General features: G+C 31.8%; 1 protein-coding gene across 1 annotated transcript; it reads right to left on the bottom strand.

Annotated features, from left to right (window-relative positions):
* Positions 1-1,838: 1,838 nt before the first annotated feature.
* Positions 1,839-25,075, bottom strand: LOC111714700 (tachykinin-like peptides receptor 86C). The gene is made up of 13 exons (XM_023489852.1): positions 24,370-25,075; positions 22,392-22,476; positions 20,972-21,083; positions 19,728-19,829; positions 13,648-13,782; positions 13,342-13,422; positions 12,483-12,535; positions 10,842-10,948; positions 8,145-8,235; positions 7,631-7,733; positions 6,088-6,144; positions 4,607-4,663; positions 1,839-3,383 (listed from the first exon to the last, which is right to left on the bottom strand). The coding sequence occupies exons 2-13, from the start codon at positions 22,474-22,476 to the stop codon at positions 2,450-2,452; spliced, it is 1,917 nt and encodes a 638-aa protein (XP_023345620.1). The 5' UTR covers positions 24,370-25,075; the 3' UTR covers positions 1,839-2,449.
* Positions 25,076-26,873: the final 1,798 nt, after the last annotated feature.

Below are 26,873 nucleotides of genomic sequence, written 5' to 3'. Positions count from 1 at the left end.
TTTCCGATGTATGAAATGATCTATGATATAAAATGTCCTGTCTTTGTAATATCTATGAAATGTCAATCAATAAAATGCTTTTCTATAAATGTACCTTTTTATCAGATAAAATATTGCTCGTAAACTGTATGCATTGCCCGCATTCAATGTTAGGTTTTTATTCCAGGTCAGAACTAATAAATTCTAATAAACCTACAGATAATAAGATTGATGACTAATGTTTTTAGTTGGTAAATAGGAATATTAGATAAATACATATATTTAACAAATATAGAATATAATTTACGTTAGATACATTATTTTAGATATATATATTCATACATTTTACAAAACACAATAGTTTTCTTGTTTGAAATTAATTCTCTACAATTAAAGCTGAAAGACAATTGTCCGGGAATTTGTTGTATTACATCTTCTTGAACAAAAAATTTTAAGAAAACAAACTATGATTTTTTTATTAACACGAAAGAGTTATTAACTATTCTTTAAGTAATAATTTCTTCCCCCCCCCCCTCCTCCTTCTGTTTTGTACTGGAGGGAAAGTACTCGAAATTTGTAACATTATATGGTTGAATTTATCTAGCAAGAAGAACATTCTTAAATAAGATATTATTTATTCATTCTTGATTCTTGAGAATAATGTTACTCACTTACTGAAGGAAAAATTTTTTAACCCGAATTTTGAAAAATAATCGATTTTTGAACAAAAAATACGATTTTTTCAGTCTATATGTTACATCTGGCATGTCCATGGGTTTCCTCATAAATATATTTGTTTGTACGACAAAATTTTGTGCTCATTTGAACTATTAATTAATGTTTATTTGAACTACTAAAAAAATGGTTCAAATGAGCAAAAAAATTGTTCAAACGAGCTAAAAATATAGCTAAAATGAACCAAAAAATAGAAAATGAACCGAAAAAAGTTTAAATGAACAATGAAAATTGTTCAAATGAACCAAAATATAGTTCAAATGAGCAAAAAAAGTATAGTTCATATAAACCAAAAATAGTTTGAATGGTCAAAAAAAAAGTTTAAAAGAGCAAAACAATAATTCAAATGATCCTATTAAATAATGTTTATTTAAACTATTGTTCATTTGAACTATTAAAAAAAGTGTTTCAAATGACCGAAAAAATATTTCCAATGAGCAAAAAATAATTCAAATAAACCAAAAAATAGTTCCAATTAGAAAAAAATAAAAAATAGTTCAAGTAAACCAAAAAATAGTTCAAATAAGCAAAAAAAATAGTTCAAATGAGCAAAAAAAATAATTCAAATTAACAAAACAACTATTCAAATGCACCAAAAAAACAGTTCAAATGCACCAAAAATAAGTTTAAATAATCAAAGAAATAGTTTAAATGAGCAAAAAATTAGTTCAAATGAACAAAATAAAAGTTCAAATGAACATATAATTATAATGAACAAAAAAATAGTTTATATGAACAAAAAATAGTTTAAACGAAGAAAATAAATAGTTTAAATGAACAAAAAATAATCTATGAAAATTAAAATAACATGAAATATAGTTTACGCAGGAACTAACATTTTTTAAGACTATTTTTTTTATTTGAAATATTTTTATGTTCATTTGAACAACTATTTTCTTTTAGCATTTTTTTTTGGTTCGTTTGAAGTTAAATTGAATGTTTGTTTACAAATTCATTTGTTCATTTTAACTATCATTGCCTCATTGGTTCATTTAAACTATTTTATATGATTTTTTGTATTTTTTTGCTCATTTGAACCATTATGTTGCTCATTTAAACTATTATTTTGCTCATTTGAACAATTTTATTGAATTATTTTTGGGTTTATTTAAACTTTTATTTTGTTTATTTCAACTATTACTATGTCGATGTGAAATATTTTTTTTAATCATTTAAACTATTTTGTGATGATTGTTTGACCTATTTTTTCATGAGATATAAAAATTTTAAACTGCTTCTGGTTTGACAGGGTTTGAGGGTATTTCTGCTTATTATGAGTTTTCCAGACCATATAGACCTGACAGAGTTTTCCGACATTGTATATGTACAAATACTACATAATACATACATTACATATTTACAAACATGTATGTAATAATGGTCAAAATTTATGAATAACTAGATTGAGTTAATTACACTAGCCAAAACTGGCTTTTTATGTAAAAAATATTACACCTTTTTCTAAGTAATCACAAGATGTTTAAAAGGTACCCGCTCATCTGACCTAGTGAAAATTCTGACCTAAGTGTTTTCTGACCTAAATTTGTGTTAAATCTGAAAATAGGTTTGGTCAGGAGAGTGAAGTTGGATTAGACGAATTTCTAATGGAGAGCCGATTTAAATCCGTAAAAATGCGTGCAAGTTTAAACTACGCGATATTTCCTTTCTAACTACTCAATGATTAGGTAGTTTACTCTAGGTCGGTTTCCACTAGGTTAGTTTCCATGTAGCATCGTTAAACAGTAGTTTCCTCCCAGGATGGTTTCTGTACTAATGCGCCAATTTTGTTTAGCCTTTTTCTACATCCAATACCAATAGTAGGAGTATCGACATTTTGTTTTTTTATCAAGCTGTCACTGCTAAGCTTAATTGGTAGTTTTTTGGCAGGCGTTCTAACATCGCTCAGCTCTAGATTGATATTTTGATTTTCAATGGGAGAATCTATAATCTGCGGACAGCTGGCACTGTCACATGGCAGTGGGCAGCTGTCATTGTCACCTAACAGTGGGCAGCAGTCAGTTTGAGATAACTGTGCATAGGTGTCATTCTGAGATATCTGCGGGCAGCTGCCATTCTGAGCTAAATGCAGGATGCTGTCATTATCACTGGTATATTGGCTGCTGTCATTGTCACAGGGCTGTTTTGGACAGCTGTCATAATCACAAACAGGATGACAACTGTCATTTTCACAAGACTGTGGACGACTGTCATTGCCACAAGACTGTGTAGAACAGCGGTCCTTGCCTAAAGAATGTGCAGAACTATCCTTGTCACAAGTTGGTCGACAGCTCCCTTTTTCATAAGGCTGTTGACAGCTGTCTTTTTCACAAGGCTGTTGACAGCTGTCACTGCCAGATAAGTTTTGACAATTATCTTGTATTTGTTCTTGTGAATCACTAACCTGTGGCATCTTGATGTTCACAGCATCATTCAGATTCGAAGAGTAATTTCTATTTTGCCTTTTTTGGGCAATATCCTGGTGTTGTGACGGTGGGGCCGGAACTTGAAGAGTTGGGTTACAGTATTCTCTAGGTATCTCCAGTCTGTTGGATCTACAGGATAGGGGTGAGTTTGATCTGGTTTGGATGGGGGAGGGATGAGGGGCTAGGCTGATACTGATGGAACCAACTCTGCTTGAAAGCCGTCGATCGACAAGGTTTGTGTGAATACTAAAAAATTTTCTGATCAAAAGTTTTTACTGATCTTAACCTTTAAAACACAAAATGTTCAGAGCCCACGATCTTTTTAATTTGTAGAAAAGAAGACTCAATAAACACTATGCTGTCACTGAGACTAATTTAAAACTATAAGCTTTGATATATAAATTGCGACCAATTTTCCATAGAAATTGGTTTATTAAACAGGTTTAATATTGTATTTGGTTGATTTTCATGACAATCACATGACACAAGTTTCCTCAGCTGATTCTTAAGTTGGGTCTAAGATGAAGACTTAAACAAGGGTCTAATTGGAATTAAAACCCGAGTCTAAGCTTTTAAATCGTGGGCTCAAGAAATTTAGAGAATTCTAGCTATACTACACATCATAATAACAATTGAATTGGATGTTTATATATTTATTTGGATTCTAAAAAGAAAAAAATGCAACCCGGCGTTTTTAACTTTTAAGAAAACACCTTAAAACGGTTGTTTATTAGATTAGTAATTACAAATAATTACGTTTTATGACGAATTGTGAAGAAAAAAAGAAAAATTAATTTTGTGAACAAAGCTTGCATTATTGAAAACATCAGTTTAAGGGAAATACAACGTAAGGGCAATAAAACTGTGGAAGAAGAAGACTCAAGTTAGGATTTTAAAAAGTGCAATGAACTTGGAACACGGCAATATTGCGGTATTCACTGTACAGTGTACACTGTACAGTGTTTAGTGTGAACTGTCATTTCAACGTAATTAGTTGATATTGTACAAGGATGTAATGCAAGGAAAGTTAATTGCAGTTACGTACATATTGAAACCAGTTCTCTCTAGGCGGAATTTGTAAACAATAATAGATGCATCATTGTTCGTTTAGTATCTGAGGGGGTTAAAAGCATTAAATTTTGATAATTTTGATAATTCATATAATAGTTTCCTATGACCAGAATGTATCATTGATTTTTTATGTGAAAGATGGATACCATGTGAGGCTTCGACATCCGTCTTGTGTTTACATTACCGCCCAAGACAGTACTGCAGTACAAAAAATGCGTACACCTCTGAAATAACTTTCCTTGCATTACAACCTTGATATTGTAAGCTTCCGGCAAAACCATTTGCAATACGATATCATAAAATATGTTCACGTGTACATAAGATTGTTATAATTTTGTCTCAACGATCCCACAGTTTATGGGTCTCTCTGCACGAAAACATGAAAGAATTTGAATTACCTGTTTTGATTGGATCGTACAGAAGTTCGGACGATAGGATTCAAAATCGGAGATCTCCTAAATTCATAATTTATCATATTTTCAAAAGTTTAAGATCAAGGTGTTTAAAAGTTGGGTTAACAGCTGTGTGCTTGGAAAACTGTCAAGATTATTCAGATTTTATAGAATAAATTTTTTAGATCTCTGAAAATGGATTCAATATCCCATGTGTTTAGAATCCTTATTATGCGTTCCTTCTAACTGTAATCTACAAAACCCCAACGTTTATTTTAACAGAGAGTAAGTATATCGATCATTTGGGTCAATCCTTTGAAAGTTTGTGAAACTAGACTTTTAGGACGATTCTCGCCCATAATCTATTTTAATTGCAAACATGCGCTTTTTGTGTACATTGTGAAACAAAAACAAACAACAAATTTCGTGGATTTTAAAACTTTTCAAAAATCAAATTTTTTTAGAGGCAAATTTTTTAAAATTCGATCATCCAAAAAACCTTCCCTTGGGTCATGCGAGATCCCACAAAAAATGTGGACTCTATCAGTTTAGCCGTTTTGACGTTTATTTGATACAAATAACAAGACAAGCAAAGTATATACAGGGTGTCCCACGAAACATGGCAATAGCAAGACGACTTGAAAGTCGTCTTTGGTATTTGAATTTATTTGTGACATTTAGTCTTCTATCTACTTTAACATGTATGATTCTTTAAACAATTATCACATAATTCTCCTAGCCCTGTCATTTCCAAAAAGTGGTCTGCGTCTGGTGATATAAAGAGTTTGGTTCAGATTTCAATTTTGTTAAATAAAAGCAAAATTGTCGAAATCTGAACGAAATTCTTCATATCTCGGGCAATATTGAAAGCACAAAAAAGGCAGACCACATTTTGGAAATGGCAGGACAAGGGAAATTTTGTGATTATTATCTCTAGAAATTTAATTCTAAAATTAGGTTGACAAATAAACGCAGCAAATTATATAAAAAATCAAGACGACATTCAAGTCGTCCTGCATACTGTCATGTTTCGTGGGACACCCTGTATGTACTTGCCTTTTAGGGCGCTTCAGGCCCATCTACTATTTTAATTGTGAACATCTTCTCTTTGTGTACATCGTAAACCAAAACAAAAAAAGTTCGCGGATTTAAACAAAAATTTCGTGGATTTTCAAAATGTTAAAAAATTTAATGAAATTTTGACCATTCATAAATTAAACCTACCCTGGGGCCACGTGAGGTCCCTCACAAAATTTGGGCCTGATCGGTTCAGCCGTTTTAATGTTTATTGGATACAAACATACAGACACCCAGACAAGCCAATTTTTATATAAATATGGATTTATTTATGTTTAAGTTGTTTCATAATAATATTCAAATATATTTAGAAAAATTAACTTTTAGAAGGCAATTCGAATAACACCTGTTTGAGTGTGACTCAAAAGTGTTAAAAAAATATTTAAAAAGAAAAGATAAAATATTGTTACCTAATAGCCCTGCATCGGTTTATGCAGAGTGCCGTGTGGAAGTAATCTCGAAATTTTCTAAATATAATATTTTTAAAAATTGTCAAGGTAAAATTCATTCTGTTTTTGTATCCCTTCAGAGGTCGGGAACTAAAAAATAATCAGACGTATTTGAACTATAGATGTTTTTTGTTTGAACCACGTCTCTAAATGATCAAAGAGGCGGTTTTATTGTTGAACTAACTCTTACATTTTATTAAATCTGACCTCAGAAACCTCTAATCCATAATTTCTTGAACATAAGAGAATTAAAGTTTTGTAGGAATAGCTTTGTATTTGTTACTTAACTGTTATGTCATACATAAGTAAATTGGAAGTAAAATTTAAATTTTGCATTTTTTCAATCATAACTCCTTTTCTTAAAGAATTTTGAAGAAAAAAATGTTAAAATTTCTGTAAATTTCTTTCTCAAACTTGGGCGTAAAATCCCAACTTGAAGAGCTACGAGGTCACAAAGTCTCACCTGTTATATTTCATGAATTCTTCTGTCTAGTTCACAGTGCTTTATTTATACTCTGGCTAATAACTGCAACTTTGCTAATTTAACACATGCAAATTATTTGGCAAGTTAATTCAATTTAATTCATATTGCATCTACAGCTCACGTGGATTTAACGGTTCTGTCAATATTTCAGAAAACTGTGAATTTCGATCACAATGTGACCCATTTTATATAATTTTATAGCCTTTGATCTTAAATACTTTTTTTGTTGGCATATACATTTTGAATGAAAAAGTATAAAACAAACAAATCTGTAAGTCTAAATATTGTTGAGTTATAGACGAAAACACGTTTGATTTCAAATAGAAGAAACCGTTTGTTTCTCTCTCTCTTTACCTCAGGGTGAGCTGTTTAGCCACAATGCATATCAACCAGGAATGTTTGCCGGACACAGTTATTTTAGAAAAGTAAGACTAATAATACCAAGTAACAGCTAATGGCTGAGAAGAATAATGCCAAAATAAACATAGCAAGTTTGAAATCGGACCAAAATAAAACGTATCAATATCAAACTCATTGAAAATGAAAGTTTCTCTATTTTCAAATTTATAGCTATGTCTATTCTAGCTAAATTGAACTATCAATACTTAATGCTTTACAGTGTGCAGTAGTATAAATATTTAATAACAATTTAACGCCTCAAGGGGAATTTTCAGAGAAAACAAATGATTCATTTTCAATACCTGTTCATAGTAGATGGCTATCTACCTGTTCATGATATAGTAGATGGTTATCTACCTGTTCATAGTAGATGGTTATCTACCTGTTCATAGTAGATGGTTTCATGATATAGTAGATGGTTATCTACCTGTTCATAGTAGATGGTTATCTACCTGTTCATAGTAGATGGTTATCTACCTGTTCATGATATAGTAACCTGTGCATAGTAGATGGTTATCTACCTGTTCATAGTAGATGGTTATCTACCTGTTCATAGTAGATGGTTATCTACCTGTGCATAGTAGATGGTTATCTACCTGTTCATAGTAGATGGTTATCTACCTGTTCATGATATAGTAGATGGTTGGGTTGATAAGTGAGGTTGACATTGCCATCAGATAGACTGTTAGGTAGGCATCATCCAACCAGGGCAGGATCATAGCTCCTGATGTTATTAAATGGTATAGCCTATATCAATCTATATATAAATATAAGTAAACACTTGTCCGTTTGTCTGTCTGTATCTAATAAACCTCATAATAGTTGAACCAATCAGACCTAAATGACCCCAGGACAAGTTTAATGATGGTTAAAAGTAAAAAAATTTATTTGAGGACATTTATATATCTTTACAGAAAAATTGACATTTTGAGAAGAAAATAGGCCGGTTGGAACGCTCTGTTCAAACGCTTAAATTATTTCTATAAGAAGGGCGCTAATTGTTTATGCATATTATATTTTTGTCCATTCTTTTTGACAGTAAATAAACAGGGAGGTTGATAGAAAACCGGATTTCAAATCATTTCCTAACTTTTATCATGTTTTATGTATATATGTGTGTATATATATATATTACCTGGGTAAAGGTATATGATGAGAAAGTAAAGATGATAAGGAAGCCAGCAAACTGCAAACAACAAAATGACCGCAAAGCTCATCTTCACAATCTAAAATAAAAATATTATTGTTAACTCAAATGGGTGGTTCTTTAAGATTGCAGCGTTAAGGATTCAATGCTTTCTTAAGTCCTTATTCTATCTTTTTTAAAATTTTCTGGCTTATATAAGGCATCATAAAAATGTGTGAAGGTTCCAACATTTGGAAACTGTATTCTGTAAAAGTTTGCTTTTATTAAACTATGCTAAATGTTTTCCCTAAGTGGGAAAAAAACCTAACCAACATTGTACGGTTAGAAGATCGTTTTCTTTATATATATTTTGTTCAAAATCTTATTATATTGTACTTGATACTTTATTTAATCGAGCTTTATCTTATTATGTAAACATTAAATCATATATATTTTTATACGTAAATATATGTTTATTTTTCTTGTATATTAAATGCATTAAGTAATTTGTCGTTGTATTTCAAAATATATTTGAGTTTTCACCACAAACTCAGATTTTCTAATCCCTATATCTTTGAAACCCTATGTTCCAAACCTCTGATATTTCAAACTTAGACTTGGAGACCTAACAGAATTTATAGTTTGAAATAGCAAAGGTCTACGACATCGGGTTCCAAAGATATAACGGTAAGAAAACCAGAGTTTGTGACAAAAACTCAGTTCCTTTAGTTATCTTTGTCTTGTAAACTAATTCAAAAATGTATGGAATGCATAATTTATATCTTCTTTAAGTATTCAATTATAAATTCATTACATTAGGACAAAGAAATTGAGTTTTTGCCACAACCCCAAATTTTCTAATTCCTATATCTTTGCAACCAGATGGTATTAACCGATAATATTTCAAACTTAGATAATTTGATCTAACAGAATTCATAGTTTGAAACATCTACGGCATTGGGCTGCTAAAATATAGGGGAGAAACAGTTAGAGTTTGTGGCAAAAACTCATTTCCTTTAAGTAAATTTCGAAATCTTATATGTTTTCAATCATAACTTCTCATGTTGAAAAACTTTCAAACAGACCCAAACAACTTTAAGTTCTAATATTTAACCAAACAAATTTGGACGGAAGATTAAAACTGAAAATTTTCGCAAAAACTAGAACTTTTTTGTTTCTTTAACGATTGTTTGAATATTTTTATTTTGTTAAATAATTAAATTTGAATTTTCATTAATGGTCATTTTAGATTTTATTCGTTCGTATTTAAATATAATCTTTTATGTTTTTATTTTTAATAAGTAATATGATATTATCGTATTTTTTATTATTTAACTTTAGGTTCATATGATCAATATTTATTGTACTTATTTCTGAGTTCTAACTGGTAACAAAAATGTCTTTTTCTCTTGTAAATTCTTCAAAACTAAAAATAACAGAGATAAGTCAAAGTCCAGGAAAAAACTTTTTTAAAACTAATCAAAACAAAATATAGTTCACTGAGGACCTGGTGAGTTTTTACAAAGAAAACCAAAAGCTTCTGCAATTTTGTTACTCATGTCTTCTAGTATTTGTTTATATTCTAGTTGTACTTTAAAGATTTCCCCCACTTTTTCAGAAGAAAATATAATACAGGGTGTCCCAATAAACATGGGAATTCAGTGACGAATTCGATATCGTCTTTGTTATGAATTAAAATTGTAATACCTAATTTCAAAAGCCATAAAGTTATTATGTCTGCTAGAGTTTATTTTATGAAAACGGTAAAGGGCTGTAAAGAAGTGTCTACAATGTCTCCGCAAGATGAACAGTGAAGACGGACAAGTTTACTCTGTTAGTATACTGTAATTTTCTTGTTTTACTAAGTACACCCGTATGCAGTCGACAAAACATAAACAACCAAATTGTAAACATAGCAGACGAAAATCTTACTGATTACAGCTTTCTCAGTAGGTATCACTTTACTAAATCAAAGAATTATTTTAAAAGACGATATCGAATTCGTCAATTATTTCCCATGTTTATTGGGACACGGTGTATACACCTTGAAGGGGCTGTATATACACCTTGAAGGGGCTGTATATACACCTTGAAGGGGCCATATATACACCTTGAAGGGGCTGTACACCTTTAAGGGGCTGTATATACACCTTGAAGGGGCCGTATATACACCTTGAAGGGGCTGTATATACACCTTGGAGAGGCTGTATATACACCTTGAAGGGGCCGTATCTACACCTTGAAGGGGCTGTATATACACCTTGAAGGGGCTGTATATACACCTTGAAGGGGCCGTATACTTAATGTCGACTCACCCTTCATGCAAAGATTGCAATGCCCGATTTACAACGGTACCCTTTAAAGCTTTGTCTGATCAGGTGTGAATTAGATATAAATATTTATTTTCATTTGCGATTTCTCTGCAAAAGTGGCTTGCGCATTTCTTATTCATAAGAACCAATAGAGAAAATCTAGGAAATAAATACTTTTTATAAATCAGTCATTGTAATCTTAGCACGGAGAGTCAGATTAAAATACGCTTACAGTCCCATTAAGCAAAAGGGGGTATTTAAAGAAATTCTTGCAGGGGGAGTGGCTTAACTTTTTAAACTTTCTACTGTTAGGGGGGGGGGGGTGTGAGGATTTCCATCCGAGGGGAGGGGGCCATTAGCCCCTGAAAATTCATTGACAATTCATAGCACCTACCTTTCGTTTCTTGTGGCGCGCCCTCTCAAGAGCTGGGTTAGGAGGTGCTCCCTCTAGGATCTGCTCCCCACCCCACAGCTTTAACCCCATCCTGGTATAACAGTATCCTAAAAGTAAACAAATATTTAATTTATGTCAAGGAATTGTGTCTTTGCCACAATCTCAAATTTTCTAATCACTTCATATTTACAACTTGATATTTCAAACTAAGATTGTAAAAATTAACTAGAAAATTAGAGTTTGTGGCAAAGGCCAAAGATTCAATTCCTTTCACGTTTGATTTTCATCTTGTTTTAATTGTCTTGTCTGTGACCAAATAAAGTTGATTCTCTTATACTTGCGTGCGTAAAATCAACACTAGAGGAGCTACGAGGTCATAAAGTGGTGCTAGTGATTGCACATAAATTAAATACTTCTCTCTAGTGGAGGGATGCTTAAAAAAGTATTTTCGATTAATAAATTTTATCAAAAACCAGTTTTCAGATGACAGAATACAATGTTTATGAAATAACTACATTCTTGAAGATTCTTAAGTACAATGTTTTATTGCACATTATCTATAACTTAAGCTTTTTTTGGATTATATCATGCTTTTCACAAATATCGATCATCGTTCGTGAATGGCCGATTTGGTTTCTTTTTTTATATAATAGTTCATAACAATTGATTTCGGTCGTTCTCAAAAGTATCATTCATTTTCATCATAGTTCGTTTCTCACTGAACAATCGTTCAGTACGTATAATCGTTCGTTCAGTAAAATTGTTTGTTCAAGAAAACCGTTTGTTCAAGAAAATTGTTCATTCAGGAAAAAGCTTTCTTTTTTTCAAAAAATGTTCGAAAAAATGATCCGAGCAGTAAAAAATTTTTTTTTTGAAATTTTGCTCAAAAAAATTCGTTCAATGAGTAAAAGCAATCGTTTTCTTTAGTTTTTTTTTTCGATCGTTTTTCATTTCTGTGAACGATCCAAGTCATTTTTCCATCGCTCGTTGTTTTCCCTAAACGACACCATCATTCAAAAAACATTTTGCTCGTTATTCAAAATTTCGTTCGTTAAAAAAACTATGCCAATCTCTATGTAGAGGAAATAGATTTATAAAAATGTTTAGTTATTTTTTATCTGATACGTCTTTCACATTATATTAGACGTTTATTAAAACTAGGCTTCGCGCCCATCTTCTATACCAACTTTTAATTGTTGCTTAATTCTTAATTTTTTCTCTCTTGGGTTATAAAATAATTAACCATTTTGTGGATTTACAATTTTTTACGTGGATTTTCAAAATTTATAAAAAAGAAGACAACTTCTAGTGATTTTAAGCATCCATCATAACTCTTTCCTGGGGTCAACTGAGGTTCCATACAAAATTTGGGCCAAGATAGACAAGCAAAGTCTTATTTTAGATTAACCATTTACAAACTTTGTAGACGCTAAATTTCCACCAGTCAAAACAAAACTTCATCATAAGTATTTCTGATTTAATAAAGTTGTTAACCTTTTGTATGGGATGATTGAAGTGTGCACAATTGAATACATAATCAGCTTTGTATAACATAAAAGTATTAAATAAGAACGAAAATTGACCATTTCTAACTTTCTAAACTTTTTATTACCATTTTTAATAGGAAACCTCTTAACCTACCCATGATTAGGACAGGAATGAAGTAGGTCGCAGTAAGGAAGAAAGTGTTGTACCTGAAACAATTTTTTAATTTTTAAAAATCTTTCGAAACCAGGTTTCCTTTTTAAATTTTTTTTAAATCTTTCAAAACCAGGTTTCCTTTTTAATTTTTTTTTCTAAATCTTTCGAAACCAGGTTTCCTTTTTAAATTTTTTTTTTTAAATCTTTCAAAACCAGGTTTCCTTTTTTTAATTTTTTTTAAATCTTTCAAAACCAGGTTTCCTTTTTTAAAATTTTTTTAAATCTTTCGAAACCAGGTTTCCTATTTTTATTTGTGTTTTAAATTTTTTCAAACTTGAAAATTGATTTATTGTTCCCGAAAAATATTTAATCGACGTCAAAAACTAGGGCTCTATCGTCAACTAGCCGCATTTTGGAAAGAAAAGAAACGATGGCATGCAATCAACGGATATTGATCGTTATTTTAATTAACACGGCGTTAATTCACGTTGTTAGTAATCACGAACGCTATTAACCTAGAAGGTGACAAACGTTGAACAACATATTTTGGATGAAAAATCTATAAAAGGCGTTCGCAACAAGTAGTTTGTGTTTTAATAGAGGCTGTTATTTAGGAAAGAGGGGTGGGGAATCGACGCAACTGTCCCCCCACCCTCCTGATGAATGTACAACAATTTTAGTGCATTTCTAACAATTTACTTCAGTTAAGCTCCACTGAAGTTTGATAATCACCAAAATTCCAAATATGAAATTAAATATTGTAAATATTAATCCTATAATCTGAAGAATAGTTTAATCAATGTAAAACAAAATTCTTGTAAAAAATATGAATGGTCCAAACATGATAAGAAAATATTACCAGAAGTCCTGTGTTGATTGAAAGGGTAATCCATCAGGCCAAAGTAAGAAACAAACCTTACTGTCTTCTCCAGCTTCATTTCTAAAATAATTATTTGTTCCAAGGGATGTAAAGTAACTTAACCTTCTTCTGATGGGGGAATCATCGGTCGGTTATGTCTGTGAAAAATAATTTAAGTGAAATTTTTCCCACCAGGCATTTACTGTGACTGCAAAGCCATTAAAATTTTTTTAACAAAATTCGGAAATACTTTTTATTGAAAAATCAAATTTGCAAGTGAAAAAACGACGCAAAGCAGATGTAAACCTGATATCTCCAATAACTGAGAATAGAAGGGTGGGAAGGCAGAGTAGCGAGGAGGTGATGATGATGATTGCAATACCGCTAACTGCGCAGATGCGGGTTGGTCGTCTTCGTAGCGGCATCATTACAACATAGTACCTAAATCAGAAAACTAAGTCAAAGGATTATTAAAATTGGGAAATATTATGTTTGTTGTAAGAATTCACACACTCTTCAGAAATATGTATTTCAAAAAAGCATTTTGAACGATTCGCAATGGTACCCTTTGTACAAAATGACAAAGATTTTCTTGTATTTCTAGCTGAAAATGACAAAGATTTTCTTGTATTTCTAGCTGAAAATGACAAAGATTTTCTTGTATTTCTAGCTGAAAATGACTACTTTTTGTTGTGGTTTCTCTACTAAACCGAACAAAACCATGCAGCAGGTTTCAATTCGATACGTTTTAAGTTAGAAAACAGACGATATCTTCCATATTGCTTCTCAGATAAAGGGTTGTTATTCGTGAATACAAATTTCATTATTTTGGGAGTTAAAGAAATCAGACAACGGTTTCAAGGGTTTCGTTGTGAATCGGGCAAAATGCCATCTTTGTATGGAGAGACACTTGAAATAACGCGTACAGTCCCTTAAAATTGAAATTTCCATGACAATCCCTTTAAATTGTTGATTGAATTACATATTTTTGAATAATCAAATTAACTCTGAACGTGACGGGAATCTATTTCTCTAAAAGGTTAGTTGGACGAGTTAGACCAGGTCGGAATTTAGTTTTATTGAGATCTCTAAACTTATAGTTCATCGTCTTTTTATCAGATTTATATAGTTTTTCAAAACAAAGTAACAAACTCTAATTTTTAAACCTTATATCTTTGCAACCCAATGTCGAAGACCTTTGATATTTCAAACTATGAATTTTGATGGATCAAATATTTGAAATATCAAACGTTTACACCCATAGGTTGCAAAGATATAGGGATTACAACTATAGGACTTAATTCCTATGACGTTTAGATTCCAAACCTTTTCCAAATCAATCTTTTCTTTACGCGCCTTAGGACTGGGGGGGGGGGGGTACTAGAGTACTATAAAAGGAATGATCAATATAGACATTTGTAGAATTTAAAGTATGTTATCCGTTGCTCTTCAATATATCAGTTTGCTTTCAATGAACTGTGCAAACTGTTATCTTACATTAAAATATAAGGAAAAACTAACCAAAACGATGGTTTTAAGACTTCTTTTTTTAACTTTAAGAGAAGCAAATGTTTTAGATAAACAATTGTGTAAGTTTTATCTTATCATCTTTTTGTGGAATCTTTCAAAATCCAAAAAACTTAAAAACTTTCATAATATACTGTAGGGTGTTTATAAGGAACTAAAAATGAATAAATAGATATATAAAAAGATCGTTTAGATTCCCAGCTTTCAAAATATTTAATTCGTCCTCCATGTGAAGTAAAAAAGTCAAATTGTCCAAATATCGAGTTCTAAGTTTGGAAGTTGTATGAGAGCCACCTTAACCAGAAAAAGATTAACAACACTTAAAGAGATTAGTAACTTCTTTATCAAATGCCATGTAATAACGAGTTATGCCATGTTATAACGAGTTATGCTATGTTATAACGAGTTATGCCATGTAATAACGAGTTATGCCATGTTATAAAAAGTTATGCCATGGAATAACGAGTTATGCCATGTTATAAAGAGTTAATAAATATAAGAAATATGTTTATGTTGTACCTTGTTTTGCTTTAGTGAACATTACAAAAATCGACTTTTAAAAATCACCCTGTAGAATTTCTAAATCCTATGAGATCTACAGGTTTTGTTTTCGTAAACACAGTTAATGACTTTTTAATCCACTTAAAACAATTAAATCAAAAAATCAATTATAGTTTATTAAATTCATTTTTCTTTCTCGTGTTTTTTTTATTTAAAAACCTTAAAACTTAACTCTAAATTGCTAATTATTATATTTGTACAACCTTATGTCATAAAACTTTAAAATGTCAAACTATGAATTTGGTTACATCAATAAATTGTAGAAAATAACAGAAGTTTGCATCATCAGGTTGCAAAAATTATAAAATTGAAAATTGCAGTAATTGGTCAGTTTCTTTGTTTTTTGCTTTCTTGTAATATCCACACATTGTAATTTTATCAAAAGTTTGTGTGACTAGGGCTGGGCACGTTCCAACTTTTTCTAGCCGTTTTGTAAGGGTTAGTTCCAACTGTTAAAAAAGAAAAATTTCAGGTAGTCGTTCATTTTTCGTTAATGGCATTTATCGTTTTTTTTTATAAAAATTACCATTTCATCGTTTCATGAAGCACCAACAAAAATTTGTTAATGGTTATGAAATCGTTATTGGTACAGCTGTTAACAGTCTTTTGTAGTTTTAACGGTTTGTCAAATTGTAAACTATACTTAAACTATATTTATCCTTTTCTGCGGAGTAGATTCTAGATATCCAAATTAACTATATTTATCCTGCTCTGAGGAGAACCCAGATTCTAACAGCATCACAGCTGGACAAATTCCAATTTTTTTTAAAATCAAAATTCAAAGGTTATCGCGATCTATTCTCAGCATTTAAAGTTGTGAACACAGAAGACGAAATTTAAAAACATCATAACACGTAAATTTTTTTTTTCAAATTTAATGCAATTTTAAGCAGAAAAAATGAAATTCACCATTAAAAAAATCCGCTTCGTTTTCGTTTTCAAATCCGTTTCGTTAATGGATTTTTCCGTTTGTTAACGGACTCTTCCGTTAACTTTTCAAAAACCTACGTTCCGTTAACTGAACTTAGCCCAGCCCTATGTGTGATGGTGTAAATGCAAAAGAAAAGAAAAGAAAAACTTCTCTAAGAAGAAGAATTACGTGATGCTTTTTCTTCAGTAAAATATAAAAGGTTTTTCCAACTTTTGTTTATCATTAATAACTTATCAATTATGATGTCAGACACGGATATATAATCTGAAAAAATACAAAACTTATTATTTAAAGGGGGTGTTTCCTCAGGAACCCCTTTTTATCTAGAATAAAGTTGAATTAATTTAATTCCTTTCACCGAACTGAGTCAAGTTTCTAGAGAAACCACACTTGAAAATAATCAATTTTACAAAAATATTTCAATTTTCCTTGATCAAATATTATTGTGTAACAGACATTTCTTCTAAAAGGAAATTCACTAAAAATTACGTCTCCTGTTCCTATTCACTGGAAATACAATAATGTAGAAGATCTACTGGGTGGCTGCAAACTGTTCGTAAAAATTTAAACACGAAAAAAAGTAAATCCGCGATTTTTTTCTCAATCTTTTATCGAGGAGAAAATGCTGATATAGATTGAGCATCGTTCAAATTTGAAATAGAATACGGGCGCAAAGCAACCTGATAGCCTAGGTAAGATTATAATTTAATTCAAGTTTAATGTTTTTTCAAAACATTAAGGAAGTTTTACTACTCTCTTTGTTTATTTATGATAAGTATAGTATAATTCAGGTACAACTGTTTTGTTTTTTTGTTTGATTCAAATCAATTTGGTAATTTAAATTACTAAAAAGGTGCTGCCATTTTTATCCAAGTTACTAAAAATTAAACAAAAAAACAGACAATTAAATAAATTTTTTTACTTATTTTTCGCGGGATATGACCGGTTTAACTAAAGTGAAAACCAGAAACTCTGGAATTGGAAGACGACTTTAAGGTTATCATTCAATGATTCACCTTAAAAGATTTGAAACTATTTTCTTTGTAACAACATAAAATACACTTAGTTATTCTAGAGTATCTCTGGATTGTAAAAGTAAATATAATGTACAGTACCTATCAACTGCAAAAGTAACAAAAACCTCTCAACTGTAAAAGTAACTATACTGTACAGTACCTCTCAACTGTAAAAGTAACAATAATGTACAGTACCTCTCAACTGTAAAAGTAAATATAATGTACAGTACCTCTCCACTATAAAAGTAACAATAATGTGCAGTACCTCTCCACTATAAAAGTAACAATAATGTACAGTACCTCTCAACTGTAAAAGACAATAATGTACAGTACCTCATAGCTGTAAAAGTAACAATAATGTACAGCACCTCATAATTTTAAAAGTAACAATAATGTACAGTACCTCTCAACTGTAAAATAACAATAATGTACAGTACCTCTCAACTGTAAAAGTGACAATAATGTACAGTACCTCATAGCTGTAAAAGTAACAATAATGTGCAGTACCTCTCAACTATAAAAATATCAATAATGTACAGTACCTCTCAACTGTAAAAGTAACAATAATGTACAGTACCTCTCAATTGTAAAAGTAACAATAATGTAAAGAACCTCTCAACTGTAAAAGTAACAATAAGGTACAGTACCTCTCAACTGAAAAAGTAACAATAATGTACAGTACCTCTCCAATATAAAAGTAACAATAATGTGCAGTACCTCTCAACTTAATGTACAGTACCTCTCAACTGTAAAAGTAACAATAATGTGCAGTACCTCTCAACTATAAAAATATCATTAATGTACAGTACCTCTCAACTGTAAAAGTAACAATAATGTACAGTACCTCTCAATTGTAAAAGTAACAATAATGTAGAGAACCTCTCAACTGTAAAAGTAACAATAAGGTACAGTACCTCTCAACTGTAAAAGTAACATTAATGTACAGTACCTCTCCACTATAAAAGTAACAATAATGTGCAGTACCTCTCAACTATAAAAGTAACAATAATGTGCAGTACCTCTCAACTGTAAAAGTAACAATAATGTACAGTACCTCTCAATTGTAAAAGTAACAATAATGTAGAGAACCTCTCAACTGTAAAAGTAACAATAAGGTACAGTACCTCTCAACTGTAAAAGTAACATTAATGTACAGTACCTCTCCACTATAAAGTAACAATAATGTGCAGTACCTCTCAACTGTAAAAGTAACAATAATGTACAGTACCTCTCCACTATAAAAGTAACAATAATGTGCAGTACCTCTTAACTGTAAAAGTAAATATAATGTACAGTACCCCTCAACTGTAAAAGTAACAAATGATGTACAGCACCTCTCTACTATAAAAGTAACAATAATGTACAGTACCTCTCAACTGTAAAAGTAAATATAATGTTCAGTACCCCTCAACTGTAAAAGTAACAAATGATGTGTAGGACGAATAATATTTTGGACAAAAGATTTGTAGGACAAATGATGAATAGGACAAATGATGTGTAGGACAAATGATGAATAGGACAAATGATGTGTAGGACAAATGATGTGTAGGACAAATGATGAATAGGACAAATGATATCTATGACAAATGATGTGTAGGACAAATTAAGTGTAGGACATATGATATCTAGGACAAATGATGTGTAGGACAAATTATGTGTAGGACATATTATATCTAGGACAAATGATTTGTAGGACAGATGATATCTATGACAAATTATGTGTAGGGCAAATGATGTGTAGGACAAATAATGTGTAGGAAAAATGATATCTAGGAAAAATGATAAGTAGGACAAATGATGTGTAGGACAAATAATATTTAGGACAAATAATGTGTAGGACAAATGATGTGTAGGGCACATAATATCTAGGACAAATGATATCTTGGACAATTGATGTGTAGGATAATGAAATCTAGGACAAATTATGTGCAGGATATCTAGGAAAAATAATGTGTAGGACAAATGATGTGTAGGACAAATGATATATAGGACAACTGATGTGTATGACAAATGATATCTAGGGCAAATGATTTGTAGGACAAATGATATCTAGGACAAATGATTTGTAGGACAAATGATATATAGGACAACTGATGTGTAGGACAAATGATGTGTAGGACAAATGATATGTAGGACAAATGATGTGTAGGACAAATGATATATAGGACAACTGATGTGTAGGACAAATGATGTCTAGGACAAATGATATCTAGGACAAATGAAGTTTTCTGTTCTTGTAGGACAAATGATTATAGGACAAATGATTGTGGGAAAAAAGATTGTAGAACAAATGATTGTAGGACAAATGACAGAACCTCTCGAATGTAAAAGTAACTAGAATTGCACAGTACCTCTCGAATGTAAGTGCTAGTAAAGAAAACACACAAGAGGCCACCGTGTACAGGGACATAAAGTTGCTTACTATACAGTAGTTCCGCCCAAACTTCCAGTTCCTGTACAGAATAGCTTTTTAAAAACAGCATGTATGAAATAGCTTGTTCACAATAGCTTGTACATAATAGCTTGATACATGAGCTTGTGAATAAAAGCTTGTTCACAACAGCATATAAATAATAGTTTGTTATCAACAGTTTGTTAACAACAGCTTGTACATAAAATCTTGTTTAAAAAAGCTTGTACATAATAGCTCGTTAAGAACAGCTTGTACAGGGTGTCCCACGAAACATGACTTGAAGGTCGTCTTTGATATTTGAATTCATTTTTGACATTTATTCTTCTATCTACTTTACCATGTATGATTCTTGAAACAATTATCACATAATTCTCCTAGCCCTGGTATTTCCAAAAAGTGGTCTGCGTTTTTTGTGCTTTCAATATTACCGGAGATATAAAGAGTTTGGTTCAGATTTCAATTTTGTTAAATAAAAGCAAAAATTGTCTAAATCTGAACGAAATTGTTCATATCTCGGGCAATATTGAAAGCACAAAAAATGCAGACCACATTTTGGAAATGGCAGGACTTTTTGTGATTATTATCTCTAGAAATTTACTTCTAAAATTAGGTTGACAAATAAATGCAGCAAAAATCAAGACGATATTCAAGTCGTCTTGCATACTGTCATGTTTCGTGGGACACCCTGTACATAAAAGTTTGTTAACAACAGATTGTACATAATAGCTTGTTAACAACAACATGTACATAATAGCTTGTTAACAACAGCATGTACATTATAGCTTGTTAACAACAGCTTGTACATAATAGCTTGTTTACAACAGCATGTATATAATAGACTGGTCACAACAGCTTGTGCATGATAGCTTGCTTACAACAGCTTGTACATAATAGCTTAGACACAGCCGAGAGGGAGCAAACAAAAGGTATTCCATCGCATTTCTGTGTTACTTGAAATTTGATATTTATATGTATTGACAGAAACTCAAGGCGCAATTTGAGTAGTTTCTATGTGGGGTGGGTTAAGGGGTTGGGTTAACCCTTGATAAATTACGGACCGGTCATTGGTGAATTATTTTCTAAGACTAAAATCCTAAACTTTTCATACTTTCTGGAAGAAAGAGGAATAAGGCTTTGTCACATTTACTCCGATTTTTTAATCCTTACAACTTGTTCACTTACTTGTGCAACATGTAGTCGAGGTTGAATGCACAATTGAATATGCACATTGTAAGATCAGAAACAGCTAGATGTGCAAGGAAGAAGTTGGTGACTGTGCGCATTGATGAATGACCTGAATAAAAAAGCAATTATTAAAACACAGCATTTGGTTAATTAAAAAATGTGTAGAAAAAATCATTGTACATGTAGAACAAAATGAAATAGACATTCTGAGTAAATTTCTTAAATCTCTTTTTTAAAAAAAACGAAAAAATTGTTCTGCTAAACCCTTTTTCAAAACTACATTTACATTTTTCCAAGTTTCTCAAAAATATAGCAATAATTAAGAAACCTCAGATCGACATAAAAACATTACAGCACAAACCGGACATGGATTTAATATTAATTATAGATAAAGTAAAATTAGAATAAAAATTATCAAAAAGAAATTTAACAATACAAAGCCCAAAATCAAATACAGTGAAACCCTTAATAGCGAATACATCGGAAGAATTTATCGAATGTCGTCTTGACATTTTTTCAATGAGTTTTATACAATATTACGTAAATTAAAATAAATAAATAGCCATGAATATAGGAACAGTTTTAAAAAGTTTCACATAATCATTTAATTAAAAAACTAAATATCTGCAACATTCCATCATCAGAAAGTGAATAATACGACATTTGATGAATTCTTTCGATGTATTCGTTATTAAGGGTTTCACTGTACAAAAAGAACCAGAAAGAAAGAGGAAGAAGACAGTAAAGAAATACTTAAGTGTATAATGTAGTTACAAAGCAATGGGTTCACTCACCAGATATATCTTATTAAATCAGTTTTTAAGTAAAATGGATCTGTTTACACTTCTCAATCGCTGTGTCACATGTTCCTTGGACTGTTTAAAGTTATAAATAGACTCTAAAAGTCGTCTTGCTATTTCAGAATTTCCGGTTATTACTGTAAGTACAGGGCTTTAAATAAATGTTTATGGTCGCGAGGATATTTATCCTGTGAAAAAATATAAGATGAAGACGTGAAGTCAATTATTGGTAAATGTGTAAAAATATAAGATGAAGACGTGAAGTGAATTATTGGTAAATGTGTAAAAATATAAGATGAAGACGTGAAGTGAATTATTGGTAAATGTGTAAATATAAGATGAAGACGTGAAGTGAAGTATTGGTAAATGTGTAAAAATATAAGATGAAGACGTGAAGTGAATTATTGGTAAATGTGTAAAAATATAAGATGAAGAAGTGAAGTGAATTATTGGTAAATGTGTAAATATAAGATGAAGACGTGAAGTGAATTATTGGTAAATGTGTAAAGGCCTAATTAAAGCATAAAAGCATTATATATCACTTGCCCGAAATGTCTGAATATAAAATAAAATTGATTAGTAAGATGAAAGGATGAAAATAAGGAACAAAATCTTACATAGAATTATCCAAATAACTATCAGGTTTTCGGAGATTGAGATAGTCAGCATTATACCATAAACCACCTCCCAGCCTCCCAACATCTGAAGAAAAACTTGAATTAGATTTTAATTCTATACTGAAAAATTCCTAAAAACTTTTTAAAGATTTTTTTAATCTAATTATAAATTTGAAAAAAAATCAAGGAGAAAGGATACATAATTAATAAAACTGGGAATAAATATTCAGTAGTGTAAATCTGGTTTTTAATGCGTTCGTTGACGCTTAATGGCCATTATTTTTTCATTAAAAGCTAAACTTTCAGTTCACTTAACACCTGTTTTTTTCTGCTCTGTAATAAAGTTTCCATTTATTAATGATATCAAAGTTTTAATGGAGTTAAAGGGAGTGTTCGCGAAAAATGTTGCAACTTTCTGAATCTGTATGGACGCTACGTTCTTCGGTATGAGTCGTTTTTAACAATTTTCTTCTTATAAACGCAACAGATAGACATAAGATTAGTAGCAATCAAAAGCTCTTTTGCTTACTAAATCAAACAAAACTTACGAAATTTGGTTCGAGAACAAAAAAATATAATCTTACAATCATTCCTAAAAATAGGGATTTACATGATTACTAACCATAGCTAAGGAAAGGGAGGGTTGATGGTAATAGATTGTAACTACCAACAAATGGGATTAAACAATGTTCTTTGCAGTGCCATTAATATCTCAAGAGAATGCAGTAATGTTCACTACAGGGTGTCCCACTAAATAAATACTATAAGGCCGGAAGTAAAAATCAAAACAACCGTAACGCGATAAATCTTATAGCTGAAGTAATGAATAATTTTAATTTTAAAAAATGATGAAAAATTTATTTAAATGATTTGAGTATAAAGGAAATTTTACTTCAAACATTTTACCACTTCAAGATCGTCTTTTATCTTTATAATAATTTGCGGCATTCCTTACCATGATATAAGAATTTAGTTTAGATTTAGGTAATGTTTTTTTTATCTAATAAACTTAAAGGGGTATGTCCACATTTCCAAACAAAAGGTGGGGGGCCTTCTGACTTTGTTTTTAGAGATATCTCTCTGTTTTTTGCCATGCAGGCCTGAATTGTTGGGGGGGGGGGGGAAGGTATAAGGAGAGGAGGAAATGCATTAAAGAATCCAGATTTGAGTTTTCCGACCCAATGTTGATGACTTTAGACACCCCACATGGACCTAACACAAAGTTTTGGAAAAAAATGTTTGAAAAATGCGGGAAAAATTAAGGAAAAATCATTTTTCCCCCACTTTGGTTTTTGATTAAAAAACTAGATCACAATTAGGCCTGCATGTCAAAAATCAGAGAGATATCTCTAAAAACAAAGTCAGAAGGCCCCACCCCCACCTTTGTTTGAAAATGTGGACATTCCCCTGGCACAAAATGTTTTATAACTTTGATGACTTTGAAACCAGCATAAAAAGGCAAACCACCACTCCCACCACACGATTAATATTTGTCAAATTGTAAAACATCAAGTTGATAGTTTGCCAAATTTTTTAACTTAAATAAACGAGGATCAAAACTTTTTCCTTTTCCTCTTACAGAAATAAAAACTGTGGTTTCTGCACTTGATTTTTTACTTTCTCATGACTTCTTAGAGTTTAATCTCCCGCATTTTTTAGGTTTATTTAAGATGCAAAATGCAAATTAAACAAAAACTAAATCATAACTAGTTTTTTTTACCAAACTAAACTAAACTAAACTAAACTAAACTAAACTTAACTAAACTAAACTAAACTAAACTAAACTAAACTAAACTAAACTAAACTAAACTAAACTAAACTAAACTAAACTAAACTAAACTAAACTAAACTAAACTGAACTAAACTAAACTAAACTAAACTAAACTAAACTAAACTAAACTAAACTAAACTGAACTAAACTAAACTAAACTAAACTAAACTAATTCATTCTTTATGTAATAGAAGAAGTCAAACCAACCGTTAGATATTTCCTTTTCTCTGCGCAGAAGTAGAGTTCAAGTTTAAGGTAGAACAAGAACGGAGCGGGTTGAAGACTATTGTCTTAGGTTTGGTGGAGGCCTTTGTAAGGAGACCATTGTAAGGAGCTGGATTGAGTATTTGGTGTAGTTTCGAAGCTAGGCAGATATTTGTGTTGTGTACGGAGGTTGCCAGAGACCAGTATGAAAAGCTAGGCGGAAACTAGGCTGTGATTGTGACCAGTATACTAAACTAGGCGGAGAATAGAATACGGAGCTAGGCGGAGACTAATATAAGGAACTAGGCGGATACCAGTATACTGAACTTGGCTGTGACCAGTATACTGAACTAGGCGGAGACTAGTATATATTGCTATGCGGGGATCAGTATGCAAAGGTAGGTGGAAACCAGCATAAGGAGCTAGGTGAAGCCCGTTAAACAGAGCTTGAATGAGACCAGTATACGGAGCTAGGCGGAGACTCGTAAACAGAGCTAGGTGGAGCAGTATACAGAGCTAGGTTAAGCCCAATATGCGGATCAAGGCGGATACCAGTATATGAAGCTGGGCGGAGACTGGTATTTAGAGCTAGGCGGAGACCGGTATACAGAGTTAGGTGGTGACCAGTATACAGAGCTAAACGGAGACAAGTAAATGTAGATAGGCGGAAACCAGTATATAGAGCTAGGCGGAGACCAGTATAAATGGAGCCAAGTGAAAATGAACTGAACCGTCGGAGAAGAGTTTGAACTCCGCGGAGAGAAGAAATAGGAGAGCTCGTTCGAGGATAAATAGATGGATGGATACAACCATCCATAGATAGATAGAGAATAGATAGAATGGGTAAATAGATGGCTGGATACAACCATCTGTAGATAGATAGAGAATGGATAGAATGGGTAAATAGATGCAGCCAAATATAATACTAGGTTTCTACATACAGGAATAATGCATTGAATGGTAGTATAAAAGGTGTTCTTTTTAATATGTCAAGTTAAGGCAAGGAATACATTAAAAATATAATACTAGGTTTCTACATACAGGAATAATGCATTTAATGGTAGTATAAAAGGTGTTCTTTTAAATATGTCAAGTTAAAGGCAAGGAATACATTAAAAATATAATACTAGGTTTCTACATACAGGAATAATGCATTGAATGGTAGTATAAAAGGTGTTCTTTTTAATATGTCAAGTTAAAGGCAAGGAATACATTAAAAAAGCAAAATTATCAGCTTATATTACAATTAAATACAATTTAAAGACAATTAAATACAATTTAAAGACAATTAAATACAACTTAACGACGTTATATTATAGCTTATATTCTGACTCTGAATACAATTTAAAGACGTTATAAAAAAGTATTAAGGTAAAAAACTAATGTTTACTCCTAAACTGCGAAAAACAGTAAAAACTAAGCAAGGATACAAAATGGGGTTTCTTTTAAAAGGAACTGTAGACATAATTTCAAGTTTAAAGGAACTGTACACGCAATTTCAAGTGACCTTCGACTTACAGAGTGGACTGTGTCTTGATTGTGTTATGTGAAAGCATGGTACCCAAGCTACTTACCGAACAAAATTGAACATTGGAAACATTAGAAAAATTTTGAAAAATTCCAAGTAGTTCTAGAATTAAAGAATGTTCCTAGCCAACTGTGATATAATGGTTGCACATGTTCCTAGCCAACTGTGATATAATGGTTGCACATGTTCCTAGCCCATTGTGATGTAATTGTTGCACATGTTCCTAGCCAACTGTGATATAATAGTTGCACATGTTCCTAGCCAACTGTGATATAATGGTTGCACACGTTCCAAGCCTACTGTGATATAATGGTTGCACATGTTTCTAGCCCACTGTGATATAATGGTTGCACATGTTCCTAGCCAACTGCAATATAATGGTTGCACATGTTCCTAGGCCACTGTGATATAATGGTTGCACATGTTCCTAGCCCACTGTGATATAATGGTTGCACATAATCCTAGCCAACTGTGATATAATGATTGCACATGTTCCTAGCCAACTGTGATATAATAGTTGCACATGTTCCTAGCCAACTGTGATATAATAGTTGCACATGTTCCTAGCCAACTGTGATATGATGGTTGCACACGTTCCAAGCCCCCTGTGATATGATGGTTGCGCATATTCCTAGTCCACTGTGATATAATGGTTGCACAAGTTCCTATCCCACTGTGATATAATGGTTGCACATGTTCCTAGCCCACTGCGATATAATGGTTGCACATGTTCCTAGCCCACTGTGATATAATGGTTGCACGCATATTCCTAGTCCACTGTGATATAATGGTTGCACAAGTTCCTATCCCACTGTGATATAATGGTTGCACATGTTCCTAGCCCACTGTGATATAATGGTTGCACATGTTCCTAGCCCACTGTGATATAATGGTTGCACATGTTCCTAGCCCACTGTGATATAATGGTTGCACATGTTCCTAGCCAACTTTGATATAATGGTTGCACATGTTCCTAGCC

This window comes from Eurytemora carolleeae, unplaced genomic scaffold (genome assembly GCF_000591075.1).
Source record: "Eurytemora carolleeae unplaced genomic scaffold, Eaff_2.0 scaffold1630, whole genome shotgun sequence".
NCBI classification, from domain to species: Eukaryota; Metazoa; Arthropoda; class Copepoda; order Calanoida; family Temoridae; genus Eurytemora; species Eurytemora carolleeae.
This window is presented reverse-complemented; position numbering and strand designations above follow the sequence as displayed.